General features: G+C 34.9%; 1 protein-coding gene across 1 annotated transcript; it reads left to right on the forward strand.

The window, feature by feature from the left end:
• The first annotated feature begins 18,375 nt into the window (after window positions 1–18,375).
• LOC105134856 (cannabidiolic acid synthase-like 1) lies at window positions 18,376–20,130 on the forward strand. The gene has a single exon (XM_011039419.1). It carries the CDS (start codon window positions 18,410–18,412, stop codon window positions 20,018–20,020), a length of 1,611 nt encoding a protein of 536 aa, XP_011037721.1. The 5' UTR covers window positions 18,376–18,409; the 3' UTR covers window positions 20,021–20,130.
• Window positions 20,131–20,647: the final 517 nt, after the last annotated feature.

The following is a 20,647-nucleotide window of genomic DNA, read 5'->3' on the forward strand; positions in this document are numbered from 1 at the left end:
TTGATATATTTCTATGTTTAGTTTTCCACCCCTAAACATGATTGCTATTGTACATGTATATATACAAGTTCTATGCAATAAACAAAAATAGTCAATTAATACACACAATTATCTCTAGATTATCCTAATACTGTTAACATTGTATTTTATATAGGGTTACGCTTCTAGATGACGCGTTCTATATATTCATGTGGTAGTTGAACTTTTGCAATCATGGGCAACTTTTACAAACACATTAACCTCGTAAACTCAAGGGCATGCATTTTCTTTTGCAATTCTTTAAAATATTTATATGTTGCTTCTCACATTGCTCTAAGGAAATCGATATATCCGGGGTCGCTATTTAGAAGCCAGCTGGACCATTATGGAAGCTGCAGACACATGAACATCGTTTTGAATCCTATTTATGGCAGCTAGCGAAGGTCACTATCTAAAATTTGGGCGAGATATAGTGCATCTGCTTCAACTCATTATTTTCACTGTTGAGCCTTCCATATTCTGTGATTAGCATGACTTTTACACCCCCCCCCCCCCCAACAGTGTCATGCTGAGATTTCTAGGCTTCATGATGATGGGGAAGAGCAGCAACCAGTTCTCTACTTTCATGTAATTATTGAAATTACCAGCTACGTCCTTGTAAGTGTTTTTTAATATCGTGTAAAATACTTTCTATAATATATTAAAATAATATTTTTTAAATTTTTTTAATATTAACACATCAAATCATTAAAAATACTTAAACGAAAAATATCCTGAATAACAATATAAATCCATTATATATTGGTGTGAGATTGAGGTTAATACAACTTCGTTATCAATCCATTTGCATATCAGCATGAAAAGGAGGTTTATGCAAGTTTCATATCAGTAAATAAGAAAGAGATTATATATATGTTAGATTTAGATTTATCAGGATTTTCTTATTAATATAATAGTTTAATGCGCATAAATATTTTACTGAAATCGATATTTTAAACTTAACGATTAGTAAAATATAATGTTTATAGTTAAATAATGAATCTAAACATCAGATTATTTTATCTGACAACAGTATACATATATAATTGAATGGAAGAGGTAGTTGAAACATGCTGTGGCCGTACTTCAGTAGTTGAAACCTCACTTCAGTAGTCGTGCCGCAACTGGGAAATCGCCTTGTTTGGGACCCAATTGAGCCCATCAAAAGCAACACAAATCTTGGCTTGAATTCTGCTAAAATCTTATCAACTCATACTCCTATAAATCGTTTGGAGGAGACTTTTGATTCTCACGTGGAAGAATGGAAGAGAAGATGACAAAGCCAACAAATTCATTTGGCTGGCCACTAGCAAATGACAGATCGCCTGCACGGTGCAGAACAGGCTGGCAGCTGCCGTGTCGGCATGTCCAGAGTCGATAAACTCAGCCCGGGACACAACAGGCGACCACGATGGCTGGTCCAGCTTCGACTGGCTCAGGGTGTGAGCTCGTCCAACATCGGCCGCCAAGTTTCCTTACTTTTTTCCTAAAATCTTCAACATGTTTGTCCTTGGCCAAAAAACTTCATTTGATTTCAATTTGGTATTGACAAGTTCTATTTTCAGTGTTCTTGAATTTTATATGATTTTTAGATTGCATGTTATCACATGTCCATGATTTTAGAGATGATTCCGATGTTAAATGACCGGTCAAATTTTACATGCAAGAACTTTTAATCATTGTGAAACCTAAAATTTAAAAAAATGATGACGTTGACAAAAATTAACAACTTATTTTCAATGTATAATACTGCTTAGGAGGTGCCTAAATCTACATTTTAGTCTCTCAAACTATAATATATATTTTTTTTGTTTTTGAATTTTGTTTTTGGATTTTTTTATTTAGATCTCAAATTTTATTTTTATATATTCCAATTCCTAGATCTTGAAAGAAAAAAAATTTATTAAAAAAATTAAAGAAAGATAATGCTTTTAATCTAATGGATTCAAACTATCAATACACTTCTATTTTAGTATCTATGGCTTTGATTTTCATAGACAAATTTAATGGAGGCATGTTTTATTAGAAAATAATATAAATAATATCTTGAAATTTTACTTAATAGTTTAAATTATCGAGTTGAATTGATTCTTTAATATGATATTAAAGTATTGATGACCAAAGAATCACGACTTCAAGTCTTATTATTTTTATTTATTTAATAAAAATTAAGCACAATATAAAATGAGTTTATACAAATTTTAAATTAAGCACAGTATAAAGTGAATCTATACAAATTTTAAACCTAAAGAGCTTTCACTTGAAATTGTGTGTTAAAAATAATATAAATAACATCACGAAGTCTTACCTAATAGATTAAATAATTAGGTTGAATTGATTTTTTCACAAATTTATCCTTCAATAATGCCAATAAAAATGGATTAGAGATTAAAATTTTTTTTTAATTTGATTTGATTTTTAGTTTTTGAACTAATTAAAATATGTTTTATTTTTTAAAATAAAATAATAAAGATTTATAAGATTTGTTTTCATGATTTAGGTGAAAAAAATATACTTAAATCTAGGTTTTTTTAATAAAAAAAATTGAACCTTGGGTCGGTAGCAATAGCAGCCATAAAAGAAGGTAGATGAACAATGCATTATTTATCCAAGTGCGTTACATATTGTCCATCCAAATGGGTCACATGTCATATGCCTACTTAAAAAAAAATAGTTGGGAACCACATGTCATGCGTTTTTTTAAGAAAAATAAAAAAACGTGCACCTGGGTTCTAACGTGCTGTGCCAGGCAGGCTTGTGTTTGCTTAGCCATTCATTTTTTTTAATTATTAAATTATATCATTATTTTTAAATCATGTTCATATCTTTTATGATAATGTTAAAAAGTACTTTTTGAATAATATGTGAACCTCATAATTTTCTAAATATAGATAACATATCTATTTTTTATTCAATTCTTCTCAAATTTATTATTCTTATCTTTTTAATATAATCACATCAAAATTATTAACTCATTATTTTTTTTATAAAATTTTTCTTTTAAGATTATAATAATTTCTTATTTAAAAATAATATTGTTAATAAAACTATTTTTCAATAAAAAAGAAGAAAAAGAAAAAGAAGATAACATTAATAAGGGAAGGGTTTTTCTATTTTGTTTTTGATAAAAGAGATAATTTTTTTATACTTATTTTAATTTGTTTTTGGTATATTGATTTTAATTTCTTTTGCTCTTTATTCAATGAACAACATAGCTTAAAAAATATATTTTTTTGTTGAAAAATATTTTAATAATAAAATTAGAACTTTCACTAATAATTATATTTTTTCAAAAAACTTAAATTATTACTTAAAAAAATTTATTTTTATTGCCATATAATTAAATAAAAAAAATTCAAATAACTTCCTACATCATGAGATCAATTATCTTCACAAGTGTTTATTTTTTAGCTTTCCATTTAAGTTTTTAGTTAATATTAACAATTATTTTTTTATGATTTATCGATTTGTATAATATTCAATTTATTTTACTAAACACAAACATCAACTTTCTAATTACTAATTAATTTTTTTTGTATATATAATTACAAACATTGTGTTCACAATGCATGTGCATTATTCTCTTGCATGAAAGATTAACTTGGAATCTTAACCTCAACGGAGCACATGTACTTGACTGGAAAGAAACTAAAACTAAATGTAGTTTAATTTCATTAATGTAGATAAATCCTCTACAATAAACTAAAACCATATCAATTTAAATTTCTTTTGGGATGAAACTACTCCGTTTTATAGAAATATTAACTGATTTTATTTTTCGGATAATTTTTCTCATTTTAATTCTTAAAGTTGTACGTATATTTATACGAAATAGTCTTTGAACTTTATTGGTATTACAATAAGGTCCCTGAATGTAGAGGAAAGAGAGAAGGTAGGAGAGAGAGGAGGGGAATGGTTTTTTTTTAAGTTTCTAACGTGTTTTAAGGTTTAAATGAGTGTAGAAATTAAGTACGAGGAGCAACAAACAAGGGGCCTCATTTTATCGTCGGAAGTTGTAGCGCCGTCAACTGCAATTTCTAGACAGACGACACGTAATTCTACATGAAAGACCCATCGTTCGCCTCTTTTTTAAGCATCAGGGCCACGTATACAGCCTCGGTGGCGTTTCACAATTTCTATGTTATTTTTTGTTAGTTTTCCTTTTCTTTCCCCTACTCTTCTTTTTTCTATGTTCACTACATTCTCATTTTATTTATTTTTTCAATTTAAATTTTGTTCCAAATAATTAATGGTTTTTTTATATTTTTCAAACAACCTCATAAAGAAAGAAATTGATACATTTATTAAGATTTGAACTCATCTCATAAAAGCAAAATAAACCCTTCACCACCTAGTTAATTCTACCAATGTGATGTATATCTCATTCTAACACTAAATAAAGGTAATATTAGAAGGTAATTTCAATATATATATATATATATATATATATATATATATATATAGAGACTACAAGGTTAGGATGTAAAAAATTAAAATCTGAAATTAACGAAGTTAATTTATTAAGTGTATCATAGTTAATACCTATTCTTTCAAGAAAATTATTTGAGGTTATGATTCTTATTTTAAATCCAGGAAATAATATTGAAAAACTGGCCCCAGAAAGCCTTTTATTTATCAGAGGGTTAAGAACTAACCTGCTGATGGGCAATGTGAGAAGCTACTAGCCCGTCCTTTTATTGAATTCCATAACCTTGGACCATGCTTGTATCCGGCACATTAATTTTTATTTGGGCTAGCTATAAATCACAAAGCTATTTAGTTTGATGAAACAAATTCCACTACATATGCTAAATCATACGAAGGTGACAACCAGGTATTATGTCACAATCCCAGATTTTTCTGCTATCTTCAAGGTTATCATTGCCCATTTTTAATTTGATGATTCTAATATCAATTCCATACTCAAAATTAAGCATCTGCTTCAAGTTTGCAACTGTGTTATACTCATGGACAAATAGCTCATACTCTTTGGATATTCCACGCCGGTTTGGTCGTCCATGAACCAAGATTTTATAGCGGAGACTGAGAGTAGTATCATCAACAATTCCATAACTTAGCAATGTGTTGTAGTCATTTAGCATTGTCGAGCCATCGATAAAGAGTCTTTGGTTCGTAGCTAGGAACCCGAGCTTCTTTTGAACTTGCACTTTGAGGTCAAAAACAGCTGCATCATCTTTTACAGTAAATTCGTGGTTTAAGCCTTCAAAATGAATGTTGATCTTCATTGTTCTGTCAAAAAGTAGTAAGCAAACGTTTGAGTAATCAAAACTAGCATAAATCTTATTGTTAAGTAATTACGATATGTAAATTGAAGACAACAGACGCATGTCATAAGAAGGAAATAGAGGTATAATCATGTAATAATCAATAGACGCTGCGGAGAATCTTGAGATATATGCCTCTTAGTTTTTTAGCCCAGTCTTTTTCTTCAGTACTTTTTTCTGTTTAAACTGCATAATCATGTCATCAATGCAAGGTTAGTTTAATTTAAAATATGATTTGGATGCTTAATTTTCTTTGGTATATAAGCAGGGTAGCTAGAAAAGATGTGTTTGACTGCTAAATTCTTTCCAGATTCTTGCAAATTAATCAGTTCTCCAGTATTAGATAGCATGAAATTAACATGACAAGCCTCCTCTAACCCCATGCTAATATCCTTGAGTCTTGACGTACGAAATAAATTAAGCCCAGAGAGATTGACCTGCGTGTTAGCATTAGATGAGTTTCATGAAATTAGTAAGATCAATCTAATAATGGTATATATTAATTGTATCGCCAGCCTTTTTATCGACATCCGATCAGTCTAACCTCTAGATTTGAGAAGTCTGGATTTCACTGACACCACAAAATGCACTCAAGAACTTATTGTTAATTCCCACACCAAAGGTGAGAATTGAACACATTCTTCTTCCAAACTTACGTAGAGAGATCCCACTCCTTGATTTGAGCTTCTCTTGTGATTTCCCTCTTTTATAGTGCATCAGAATTCTTGTCACTAGCATAACTTAGGATCTTCAAAACGAGTTACACTCAAACTTGAACGATACACATACACACATCTTCCAAAATAAATAAATAAAAAAGGTTTTGTTTGATGATTATCAAGGGGTGTGAGGTTATCGATTCCATAGAAGAAATGAGTATTGCAAATTGGACAATATGAAGGATTTACGAAAAAATCTCGGAAAGAGACTCGAGGACTTGTAGTAACAAGGCCATGCAAAAAGATTAAACTCGGCTATTTGTATTTTTTGAGAAAAAAACTTATTATATTGCATCCAATAACCCAATACACTAGTTAGCACATGCATCCATGCTCCTAATGCATTTTATTCAATTTCTTACCCCCAAAATCATTGTATTCCTAATGATCATAAGATAATTCACCAAACAAGTAAGTGCTTAAAGGTGATGAACATACAATTTAATTAGTGCCATGATTAATATCATAATAGCCAAGTGTTGCACCATAATTCAGTTCAGGAATCTCACTGTTGCTAAATCAAAGCCCCATGTCACTAGCATCTGCTTCAGGCCCCCAATTGTATTATCCTAATGGACAACCAGTCCACATTTCTGATGGGGCAGTCCAAATTCCTGTACAGTAATGTAATAAGAAGAAATGGAAGTGTATATCACCATTGTTTTTAGCTACTGAAATGTTGAGATATAAGCCTTTTCTTACATAATATGTGATACAAATAAGATTACATGTTATTATTCCCTGTAAATTAATTATGTGCTATCATGGGATCGAGATGTAAGTGTTATGTGTGTGGACACAAATGGACGGTGGCAGCCATGGTAGGTGGCAGCCATGTTTGGTGGCAACCATGGTTGAAATTATAGTCAAATGGTAGGTGCCTAACTTGCCCACCATTGTTGAACAATCATCTCCCTCCTCAGCTATAAATAGAAGATGTATTGATAGCTGAGACAGACCACGAGATAGAGAGAAACACAGAGAGAGAGCTAAGGGTGAGAGTTGAGTTGAGTTGAGAAGTTTTTCTCCTCCTCCTTGTTTTGTTGTTTGTATTGCTTTTGAGCTTGATTAATACAAACCAGTAGCTCCGTGGAGTAGGCAAGTTGCCGAACCACGTAAATTTATGTGTGTTTGAATGTTTGGATCTCCTAACAACTGGTATTAGAGCTTGTTCTTGAAAGTTCTTGAAAAAAGAGGGTGTTTGATCCAAACTCAAAAATCAAAGTTCTCAAAACGTGTTTTTGAACATACCACCGTGAAGAGGACGACGAGCGGAATCCACTGGTGAAAACCCGGCGAAATTCCGACGTCCTGCATGCCCGCACGCGCCACCACCAGTACTGCCCACGCGCACAGACGCGCCGTACGCGCGTCACGCGTCTTCCTCGCCAATTCCTGCAAATCGACACTGCCACGTCAGCAGACACGTCAGCCGTCCAGCACAGTCAGTAGCCGCGCGCCCCTGCCACATCATCCTTCTGACCGGTCAAGCAGCCACGTCATCCCTGCCACGTCAGCACCACGTCAGCACTGCCACGTCATCCACAAATCTCCGCGGGTCTGCCACGTCAGGCTAGGTGGACCCCACATTGCTTACGTGTGTGACACGTCATCCTGACACGTCAGCATACCTGGGTTTTGATCCGGTGTGGCGCAGCGACTATTCCTCCTGACACGTGGCTTCATCTGCATCGTCCAGTTATCTCAAGTTTTGATTGTTTAAATCGGAGCCATCCGAAGTCCGATTTGGGTGATCTCAGTGTCGTTTCCAGCATTTTTGGCCATTCCGGACACATCTGTAAGGTCAGATTTTTGAGATTCAAATCCGAGAAAGAGTAAAAATGGCTGATGAAATAAAGGCTGCAGGAATTGAAAAATTTGATGGAACTGATTTTGGATATTGGAAAATGCAAATTGAAGATTATCTATATGGGAAGAAACTTCATCTTCCTCTGTTGGGGAGCAAGCCAGAAAACATGTCAGAAGAAGATTGGCAAATACTTGATAGACAAGTCTTGGGCATTATCCGGCTATCATTGTCAAGAAGAGTTGCTCATAATGTTACAAAAGAGAAATCCACAGCAAGATTGATGGAAGCCTTGTCTGGGATGTATGAGAAGCCATCAGCAAATAACAAAGTGCACTTGATGAAGAAGCTGTTCAACCTGAAGATGACAGAAAGCACCTCTGTTACACAGCATCTTAATAATTTCAACACCATCACAAATCAATTGTCATCCGTTGAAATTGAGTTTGATGATGAGATCCGAGCACTTATTTTGCTAGCTTCACTTCCAAGCAGTTGGGAAGGTATGAGAACAGTCGTAAGCAACTCAGCTGGAAAATCCAAATTAAAGTATGATGATATCCGAGACCTGATTTTAGCTGAAGAAGTACGAAGAAAAGACTCGGGTGAAAGCTCAAGTTCAGGTTCAGCTTTCAACATCAACACTCGAGGAAGGAGACAAGACAGAGGCTTATCCAGAGGCAGATCAAAATCCAGGTACAGAAGCAAAAGCAAGTTTGGACCCAGGAAGCAGGTTGAATGTTGGAATTGTGGCAAACCTGGCCATTTTATGAGGAGTTGCACAAAACCAAAGAAACCTGAAGCTGATTCTGTAAATGCCACTACAAACGAGGTACAAGATGCTTTGATCCTTGCTGTACATAGTCCTATTGATGATTGGGTTCTTGATTCTGGAGCTTCATTTCACTGTACTCCACACCATGAAATGATGCAAAATTACACTGCTGGAAATTATGGGGTAGTCTATCTGGCCGATGGACAACCATTGGAGATTGTGGGTATAGGAGATGTGCAAATCAAGACAATGAATGGATCTACATGGAACTTGCAAAATGTAAGGCATGTTCCTGAACTAAAGAAGAAGTTGATCTCGGTCGGACAACTTGATGATAGTGGCCATTCAATCCTTTTCTCTGGAGGAATGTGGAAGGTATCAAAGGGAGCAATGGTTTTGGCTCGTGGAAAGAAAACCGGCACCCTGTATATGACCACAAGATCAGCAGATATAATTGCCTCTACTGAAGCAGAAAATCAGGCACAGCTATGGCATTGCAGACTCGGCCATATGAGTCAAAAGGGGATGAAGATACTTCAGTCAAAGGGAAAGCTGCCAGAATTAAAAAATGTTGATCTAGACATTTGTGAAAGCTGTGTTCTCGGAAAACAGAAGAAGCTCAGTTTCTTAAAGGTTGGCAGGACCTTAAGACCAAGAAAACTAGAACTGGTGCACACAGATTTATGGGGACCAGCTCCAGTAGCATCTCTTGGCGGTTCTCGGTACTATGTCACTTTTATTGATGACTTTAGCAGAAAGGTATGGGTCTACTTTCTGAAAAATAAATCTGATGTGTTTGACACATTCAAGAAATGGAAGGCTATGGTTGAGACTGAATCAGGTTTGAAGCTGAAATGCTTACGATCTGATAATGGAGGAGAATACATTGATGGAGGTTTCAAGGAGTATTGCGCTGTCAACGGTATCAGAATGGAAAAGACAGTTCCAGGCACACCACAACAGAATGGTATTGCTGAACGGATGAACCGGACCATCAATGAACGAGCTAGAAGCATGAGGTTGCATTCTGGGCTACCTCAAACATTCTGGGCTGATGCAGTTCATACTGCAGTTTACTTGATCAACCGTGGACCATCAGTACCTTTGGAGTTCAGACTGCCCGAGGAAGTCTGGAGAGGAAAAGAAGTACAGCTTGCTCACCTAAAAGTCTTTGGGTGTGTTTCCTATGTGCATGTAGACTCTGATGCTCGCAACAAGCTGGATGCCAAATCAAAGAAATGTTTCTTTATTGGCTATGGAGATGAAGAATTTGGATTTCGGTTCTGGGATGATCAAAACAGGAAGATTATCAGAAGCAGGAACGTGATCTTCAACGAGAAAGTTTTGTACAAAGACAAATCAAGTACAGAACTAGAGATAACTGATTCAGATACGAGTCCACAGAAATCTGAATTCATACAATTAGAAGGGCTTCCTGATGTTACCACTCAAGAGTCCACACAAGATAGTTCAAGCACTTCAGTACCCACCACTTCTACACAAGATAGTGCAGAGCCAAGTGAACCAGCTGTTCGCAGGTCTTCAAGGACTATAAAGCCTCCACAACGGTTCACACTTCTACTGAATTATATCTTGCTGACCGATGGTGGTGAACCATTAAATTATGAAGAATCCTTACAAGATGGAAACTCGAGCAAGTGGGAGTTAGCCATGAAGGACGAGATGGAGTCATTGCTGAAGAACAAGACTTGGGAGTTAACCAAACTGCCTGAAGGAAAGAAGGCCCTGCAAAACAAGTGGGTTTACAGAGTAAAGACCGAGCATGACGGAAGCAAACGGTTCAAAGCAAGACTTGTTGTAAAAGGGTTTCAGCAAAAGAAGGGGATCGACTATTCTGAGATATTTTCTCCAGTTGTGAAGCTTACAACAATCAGAGTTGTTCTGGGGATAGTAGCTGCAGAAAATTTACATCTTGAACAATTAGATGTAAAAACAGCATTTCTTCATGGAGAATTGGAGGAAGACATTTACATGCAACAACCAGAGGGGTTTGCAATACCAGGAAAGGAGAGTCAAGTTTGCAAACTAAAGAAGAGTCTATATGGTTTGAAGCAAGCTCCAAGACAGTGGTACAAGAAGTTTGATAACTTCATGAGTAGTACGGGATACACAAAATGTCAGGCTGATCATTGTTGCTATGTCAAACATTTTGACAACTCCTATATCATTCTACTGCTATATGTGGATGATATGTTAATTGCAGGTTCCAGCATGGAAGAGATTGACAAGCTAAAGCAACAGTTGTCAAAACAGTTTGAAATGAAGGATCTGGGAGCTGCTAAACAAATACTTGGCATGAGAATCATCAGAGACAAAGACAAAGGCATACTAAAGCTTTCACAGGCAGAGTATGTCAAGAAGGTTCTCAGCAGGTTTAGTATGGATAATGCTAAGCCAGTATGTACACCTCTGGGGAATCATTTCAAGCTCAGTAAAGACCAGTCACCAAAAACTGAGCTAGAACGTGGATACATGGACCAGATCCCATACGCCTCAGCTATCGGCTCCTTGATGTATGCCATGGTCTGTACTAGACCAGATATTGCCCATGCAGTGGGAGTTGTAAGCCGATATATGAGCAATCCTGGAAAGCAGCATTGGGAGGCAGTGAAATGGATCATGAGGTACTTAAAAGGCTCATCGGAGACATGTCTTATTTTCACAGCTGGCGGTTTGAAACTTGAAGGCTTTGTAGATGCTGATCTAGCAGGAGATGTTGATAGCAGAAAGAGTACTACAGGTTATATATACACTCTAGGAGGCACTGCTGTTTCTTGGAGTTCTACCTTGCAAAAGATAGTTGCTCTTTCAACGACAGAAGCTGAATATGTCGCAGTTTCAGAATCCGCAAAAGAGATAGTATGGCTACAGAGTTTCCTGCAAGAATTGGGCAAGATGCATGGAAAGGGTACTTTGTATAGTGACAGTCAGAGTGCAATCTTCCTTGCCAAGAATCCAGCATTTCACTCCAGAACAAAGCACATACAGATCAAATATCACTTCATCAGGCAATTGCTCGACGATGAACAACTGTTACTTGAAAAGATCTGTGGAAGCAAGAATCCAGCCGACATGTTAACCAAAGGAGTTACTCTCGATAAACTGAAGCTGTGTAAAGCTTCAGTGGGTCTTGAAGATTAAAAGACAGACCTAACACCATTTGTGTCCAAGTGGGAGATTGTTGGGTGTGGACACAACATGGTTGGTGGCAGCCATGTTAGACATGGCTAAAGTCAATGGTGGTTGCATGGTGGGTGCCTAACCAAAGAAAAAGTTGCCGAACCACGTAAATTTATGTGTGTTTGAATGTTTGGATCTCCTAACAGGAATGAATAACCTGGCAGGCAACACAAGTTTTAAACAAGCAAGCATATGGGGGAGGAAGTATTTCAAGAACAACTTTGACAAGCTGGTACGCGTGAAGACGGCTGTTGATCCTGCTAATTTCTTCAGAAATGAGCAGAGTATTCCGCCTCTCTCGTCCCGGTGATCGGAGGGGGATAACACATGACAGGGTTGGACGAAGATTCATCACACTAATAATATAATTTTTTGTTTTAGATGTCTATAAAGTTCACTTCATCAACAATTATTGCATGGCATTTCATGCACGATCCAATATTTTGATCATTGTAATAAAAATAAATGTGGTCAATGGAGATATTTGAATTGAATGAATAAAATTTCCTTCTATGATGATCTAAATTGTGAGATTTCATTCAAATTAAATATGATATGTTGCTCTTGTATTCTTATAATTCGATCTTCTCCCTTGGCATAACGAAAAATTGGTCTTGGTCAATGCTCGTGCTCTTGAAGTGAGATATGCATCAAAGGCTCAAATTCAAGAGAAAATTCGGATGTGTCTAATGAGTCTTCTGATAAAACAAAAAAAGGAACATAGATTTTAATCCTATTATTGGATAGGGCTAAAATTTTATGAATGTGTTCTACACGTTTCTTATGAGGTTAGCTGGCTAGCATTAACTGAGGTCAAGAACATGCCCAAATTAAACCTAGAAAATGGTGTTTCGAAATTTTCTCTGGTTATTTTAGGATTCCTTTCTTAATCAGGTTTCAAAGTTTTATTTGATTTAGGTTTTTTAGGCTCCTTTTTAAATAGTTTTATGTATCAGTTGAACATGATCATAGGGTAAGCATCAGCAGACACTATTATCTATATTTTTGAGGAAGAGAAACAGAGAGGCAAAACCAAGAAAACAGAGTAGTTTATGAGAAGAAAACAGAGAAAACAGTGTTTTTTTAATATAAAAACAGAAAAAACAGAGAAATTTCAATACTTAAAAAGACAAAGATCACCAAGGGCAGGTGTTGAAAGATCATTCTCTCTATTAAATATTTTTGAAAATGACATAAAGTCTATTCATTTACATGTCTAGAAATTTCAGAAGCTTCCTTCAATGGTTGAATAAGCGTGTTCATCTGATTGCATGGTCGAAGATTACGACACACAAGGGCTTCTGAAGCCATCATTGAACAGTGTTAAGAAGTTTAAGTATTATTTATGAATCAAAATCCAACTGCTTGGACATTGACTAATCAAATTTGAAATAGAGAACGTCGAATGCTAGAAAAGTAGTGCATATGAGCGGAAGAAAGTACTGTTTTGGAAAGCTCCATTCGAAGGTAATGTGATGATAGCTTAGGTTACACACATATGTATAACCAAGTTTAGATAAACGGGTAGACTGCTAACACAAACCATCTGATCAGCTAGTTTAGAACAACCCATAGAAACTAGTTAACTAGTCGACTGTGTAAGAATTACGGACACCACCTATCTCCATATTGGTATGATATTGTTCACTTTGGGACTAAGCTCTCATGGATTTGCTCTTGGGTTATACCCAAAAAGCCTCATACCAATGGAGATATTTGTCCATCCTTATATTCCCTTGATCCTCCCCATTTCTAACCAATGTGGGACTTTGGTCGCATACCCAACAATCCTTCCCTCGAACAAAGGACCACCGAGCCTCTCCTCAAACGATCATTTATCCATCCACTCTCTGCCAATCAGGATTTTTCATCCTCTACTTCTCTCTATTTCATCGTGTTGGGGTCAGGACACGTCCATGAAGCATCCGGAGAGCACTACCTGACTTGAGAGTTTTTGCTCTTTCTAGGTCAACTCCTCTTCATCGTGTTGAGATCAGGACACGTCCATGAAGCATCTGGAGCACACCGCCTATCCAACAGAGTTGATCCATGGATTACATCGTGATTTAATTAGGGCTCACCACCTTTTGTTCGGCATTCCGAGGATTCATCCATCATGGCTAACTCGGGGGCATGGCTCTAATACCACTTCTAAGGATTACGGACACCACCTATCTCCACATTGGTATGATATTGTCCACTTTGGGACTAAACCCTCATGGATTTGCTCTTGGGTTATACCCAAAAGGCCTCATACCAATGGAGATATTTGTCCATCCTTATATACCCTTGATCCTCCCCATTTCTAACCAATGTGGGACTTTGGTCGCATACCCAACAGTTGTAACACCTTGGTTCCAATACTCTGGAATCAAAGCAAACCCCCAATTCGCCCTTCATCTACCATCACCACTCCTTGGCTGGAATGACACAAATCCATCATCATCATCATCATCATCATCATCATCTAAGCATGTAGACCTGAAGTATAAGGGATGGTTAGGATACTTGGATGCGAGTGCTTTTGTGGATGCAAACTGCTCCTTCTTTCATCATTCATGTAGCTCCACAAGTCATCAACATCAGTTGTCTTGAAATGAAGAAGTCTAGTTCTTGGAGAGATGTTGTCCTCCATTTTTTGTCTCTAACTATGGAGACCACACAACATCTATAAAATGATCGATGCTGCATTTAAGTGATAAAAAAAAATAAAAATTGTTTAGATGCAGAATTGAGACCATTCCATGTAGCTGGTGAGCATTTCTCATGGCTTGTCCCTTCTTGCATATATAAAAATGGATATGAAGATGAGTTGATCAGATATCAAGATGCTTCTTCAAGATGACTCCCATTTGGTTTGGACATTTTCTTAAGAAAGTGGTTTGTTGATTTTAATGTCATTCCCAATTTACTATGAGATCTCGATAATAATTCATTAAGTTAATAAAATAATAGTTATAAAAAAATATTAAAATTTGTAGGGTCCTGATGCTGTAGAATAATAGAAGTGACAATAAACTTAATTAACATTAGGATCCTACAAAAATATCTGTAGAAGAATTGAACTCGTAGAACTCCGAAAACAAGGTATGATTTAGAACATGAGTGATTATTTTTTAAAGTATTTTTTATTTAAAAATATATATTAATAATATTTTTTTTATTTTTAAAAAATTATTTTTAAGATCAATATATTAAAATGATTTAAAAATATTAAAAATATATTAATTAAAAAAATTTAAATTTTTTTCAAAGCATTTTTAAAATGCTAATAAATACTATAATTTTATATGAATATCACTAAGAAAATTACTCTTAAAATCTTAATTAAAAAAATATAATTTATAACTTTCTTTAATATTATATAGTTTGGAGTTCTTAATATTTGATTTTTCTAGAAAATTAAAGTTCAAAAAAGAAAAAATGAAACTTCTTGTTGAAATGTAATATTTCTCCATACGTAATTTTTAAAATTTATAGTGAGTTTGTAAAACACATTCTAGAGGTTTTTCATAATTATTTTTTTATAAGTTTTCCACTATTTTTACAAATGAAGAAAAGAAATGAATAGTGCAAAAAATTTCTTCCTTTGAACAACGTAAAGGTATAATTTGTTTTCTTATATTTTTATATTCAATTTATCTCATAACTTTAATTTTCTTATTATAAATCTCATATAAAGTTTTTTAATTAACAAAGTTTTCATGATAATTTTTTTTAATTTGAATGAAACAAAATTAATATTCTACAATTAGAATATGACAAATATAAAATATCAAAATAACTATTGTAAATTATAATTTTGATTTTTTTAATAAAAAAATAGTTCTCATCTTATTGTATGTTTTAACTTTTTTAATATAAAAAATTGTTTTTGTTCTGTTTGATTGGGTTTTTTTCTAATTGAAATGATAAATTACAGCTTCAAAGTATTTTAACATTTCATTGCATAATTTAAAATATTAATTCAAGTTACATTATTTCAAATAAAATATAAAAATAAAATAATTTCAAATTATAAAATACAAAACAATATCAATGTTAAAGACAATAGCATAGCAAACCGCTTGATTAGCATTCTACTGCCCTTCAGAATATTCAGGCGTTTATGTATGGGCTATTTTTCATTGGATACGTATATGCACTATTTGTTTTATGGTGTAAAAGTAGATAATACTCGTTTTGAGGATTCAAACAACGCAAAAATCAAGCATATCGGAGCTAAAACAAAGCCACACGGTTTGATCAAGCATATCGGAGCTAAAACGAAGCCCGCGACTGAACCTCCACTTGTCAAGTCATCACTGGGTGCGATCCTGCGCAAGCAGCTCTGCCGGCACCCGCCTCTGTTGTTTGATCAGAACCAGATTTTGCATGTTCAGATTTAAGCCACCCGGACTCGGAATCTTGTGATTTCTGAGTCGATCCCAGCAGACTTGATCATTCCAGACACAACCACAGAGTCTGATTTTGAAGATTCACACTTGAAGTTTGCGAAAGAAATGGCAGAGGAAATAAAGTTGTTGGAATTGAAAATTTTGAATATTGAAAAATGGAAATTAAAGGTTATTTCTAAGGAAAGAAACTTCACCTTCTTTTGCTAGGAAGAAAGCCAAAAAAATGTGGATGAAGAAGAATGAGCCTCTCTTGATCGACAAGTTCTTGGTTTGGTTAGATTAACCTGAACGAGAAACGTTGCATATATAGTGTCATCAAAGAAAGAAGCACTACGGGCCTAATGGTAGCAATGTACGACATGTATGAAACAAGACATGTGTTTTACAAGACAAGAGATAGTAGGAAGGGAAGCCACTTTGGTAGCAGCATCTTCATACAAAGTGAACAGCACTTTCAAATTCCTTACAAGAGAAGATGGGGCAGTCCTGGGTAGCAAAGGAGAAGTCAGAAAACACATGAAAACAAAAATGGCAGATTCCAGCACTAATGAATAATTTCGGCAGCTTCGTGTGATTCAAATTTCAGTTTTTGTTGTTTTTATTTTAATGCAATCTTTGTATTTTATTAAGGTCGTGTCCAGACCTTAGTTCTTTAAGTTATTAGTTTAGGGAAGTATAAATACCCTTTTAAAAGGGAATGTAAGGCTTGGAAATTACAGACTTTGTTGAATGAATTATTTGTCTTTGAGAGGATTTTCACACTTTGATTCTTAAATAAACTAAAAATCAACTTGCTTAAAAATAATTATCTTCGTAGTGTAATTTTTTATACTTCTTGTTTATAATTTGTTATAATTATTGGGTGAGAGTTTTATTCTAATAGTCTAGGTGAACCAACTGATTAGGTATTCATTGTATTAAATTTTTATTTTTAAATATAATTTTTAGTTTTTTTAAATTTGTGTTAATTTTTGTTATAGATTATGTAACCGAAGTGATTACAAAATTCATATTAATTAATTATTATGCATTTTAATATCAATGGATGAAAAACCCCATTTTGTCCCCAAACAATTTTACAATACCAAAATGGTCCTAGAAGAAAGAGAATTTTATTAGCTTTTTTTTTTCTTTTCAAATAACAGAAAAAAGGGAAAGAAGGTGAAAACATTGTTCCCATCCACAATGCCATGTGTCGATGTGAACACCCCTCTCTTTTTTTAATTTTTACAGACGTGGTCATTTGAACTATTGACTAGTCCTAAATTTTGAGCAACCATGTTCAAATAAAAAAGTGCACTGCTTTTATGGATATTGGATGACATTTCTTTACTATTAAATGCTGGAAACAGCTCCACTTAGACAATGAAAGCTTTTACATAGAAAGGTATATCTCTTTTGATTAAAATATCTCTTGATTTGAACTTTCTAGACATATCTAGATGCTTGAGTTGGTGAAATTCTTTTCAAGATATTTTCTTTTTTCTTCCAAAGCAAGCATTCTCTTCATAGCTAGAGCATAAGGGAGTGAAAAATGTGATTCAAGAATTCATCGATCCTAAAAATAAGAAATGAGTAAAGTTCCGTCATTGATCGAAAGTTACAATCTTCATAGATATACACCAACAGGTCTTCATGGACAATGATGTCCACTTAACAAAATAATATAATATAAACAAATGCATCAACCAAAGTCAACAGAAACCTGCCTCAAAAGTAGCCTTGTCAGAAGGGACACTTGACAGTATTACAGATGGAGGGTTGAGGTTAAGCAAATTAGTTTTCTAAAGCTTGAAAATCCTGGCCCCTAAACTTAGAAAACTATTCCTAATTGCGCAATATTAGATCATATATTATAAGTTTATTAGAACTACAAGCTTAACAATATTCAACGTTCTGGATAAAATAATAATTACTTGAACAAGAGGTTTAACATATGTTTAGAAAATTATTTTTACTAGAGTGGTCATTTGAGCTATCTACGAGTCCTAAATTTTGAGCCAACAGACAGATTCAATGCTAGGGAAAAAACCTGCCTTTGTGGATATGTCTTGATTTGAACTTTCAAGACATGTCTAGATGCTTGACTAGTTCAAATTCTTAACTGAATGTCTTTTTCTTCAAAAGCAACCATTCTCTCAACAGATGTAGTATAAATAAGAGAGTATGTTACCAAGTTCCTATGCTCAAATCAAGTAATTTTAGAGATGACTACATGTCTAAGCACTACAACAATGTTGCCATTTCTGTGTTTCCTTCTCTTTTCCTTCTTATGTTCAGCTTCAGCTCACACTCATGAGGATTTTCTACAATGCCTTTCCCTTTATTCTGAAGACTCCAATTCCTTTTCCAAGCTCGTTCATACCCCAAACAACTCTTCCTATTTACATGTCTTGCAGGGCTCTATACAGAACTCCAGGTTTAATACAACTGCAACCCCAAAACCTCTAGTTATTGTCACACCAATGAATGTATCACACATTCAAGCAACCATTTTCTGTTCCCAAAAACATGGCATGAATGTTAGAATTCGCAGCGGCGGCCATGATTATGAGGGTCTTTCATATGTTTCCGTTCTCCCTTTTGTCATCATTGATCTAATCAATCTTCGAGCAATCAATGTTGATGTAGAAAACAGCACTGCTTGGGTTCAAGCTGGTGCAACTCTTGGCGAGCTTTACTATAGCATTGCTGAGAAAAGCGGAACTCTTGCCTTTCCTGCAGGTGCTTGTCCTACTATTGGTGCTGGAGGGCACTTAAGTGGAGGTGGGTATGGAGGGCTGATGCGGAAATATGGCCTTGCTGCTGATAACATAATTGATGCTCAATTAATCGACGCTAAAGGTAGAATTCTTGATAGAGCATCAATGGGAGAAGATTTGTTTTGGGCCATTCGAGGCGGTGGAGGAAATACTTTTGGAGTTGTTGTTGCATGGAAATTGAAGTTGGTTCCTGTTCCACACACAGTGACAAACTTCTCCGTCTTAAGATCTTTGGAAGAAAATGCAACCAAGTTAATCCATCGGTGGCAGTACGTTGCAAACAAGCTTCCCGAAGATCTCTTCATTACAGCATATATAACCAAAATTAATTCTAGTGAGGAAGGAATTTCAACAATACAAGCTGAATTCCCTTCTTTATTTCTTGGTGGGGCTGATAGGCTTCTTCCATTGATGCAAGAGAACTTCCCTGAGCTCGGCTTAGTGAAAGATGATTGCACCGAAATGAGCTGGGTAGAATTTGTCCTCTACAATTCTGGATATTCTAGTAATTCTTCCTTGGATGTGTTGCTCAACAGGACTCCTCAATACATAACAAATTTCAAAGCAAAATCTGACTACGTCAAGAAACCTATTCCTGAAATTGCGTTCGATGGGATATGGAAAAGGTTCCTTAAAGAAGGTATCGAGACGCCTAGATTGGTCCTAGTTCCATATGGAGGGAAAATGGATCAGATTTCGGAATCTAGCATCCCATTTGCGCATAGAGCTGGTAATTTATACAAAATTCAATACTTGGTGCTTTGGAATGAGCAAGGCAAGGAAGCATCAATGAGACATATAGCTTGGATTAGAAGGCTTTACAGTTACACGACTCCTTATGTTTCAAAAAATCCTCGAGAAGCATATATTAATTACAGGGATCTTGACATTGGAATGAATAACCTGGCAGGCAACACAAGTTTTAAACAAGCAAGCATCTGGGGCAGGAAATATTTCAAGAATAACTTTGACAGGTTAATACAAGTGAAGACTGCAGTTGATCCTGATAATTTCTTTAGAAATGAACAAAGCATCCCACCACTCTCTTCTTCGTGATCATAGCGACCAGATGATTTTTTATATTTGAAAATGATTTGATGCTGATAAAGGTATTTTCTTCTGTATTAGATATTAATAAAAGTTTGGTCAGTGATCATTTATGGCCAGAGTTTTTATGTATTAGTCCAATAAAAATGGAGAACACATGTCATTTGTTTTTTAAATAAATTAGCATAGATCATGCGTTTGAACACTACAATTTTTGTTTTATATACAAGTTTTTTTTTCTATATTTTGTGTGTGTTAATGACTTGATACCATCCAGCATTGCTGCTCATTGTGCTGAAGACGGATACATTAATGGATAGGAAGCCAAAATAAAAGGACTTGAGGAGTTTCAAAATGAAAATAACAGAGTTACAAAGCCACATAGTATTGGTCAGGAATTTAATGAAATATACCAGCAAGTTTTATCATAAAAATACATAAATTATGGTCTAATTTCAATAGTAGCATGCAAGATGAACGAGTTTATAGGGTAGCTAATCAATTTTATTATAGCAATTGAATTTTTTTATATAATGAATTAATACTGCCTATAAAAATTACAAGGTGACTTTGAAATATTACATATACTTAAATCATAAAATATTTAGGATTACTTTTTCGGAGTGTTGGCCATAT

Source organism: Populus euphratica, unplaced genomic scaffold, assembly GCF_000495115.2.
Source record: "Populus euphratica unplaced genomic scaffold, PopEup_1.0 scaffold120.1, whole genome shotgun sequence".
NCBI classification, from domain to species: domain Eukaryota; kingdom Viridiplantae; phylum Streptophyta; class Magnoliopsida; order Malpighiales; family Salicaceae; genus Populus; species Populus euphratica.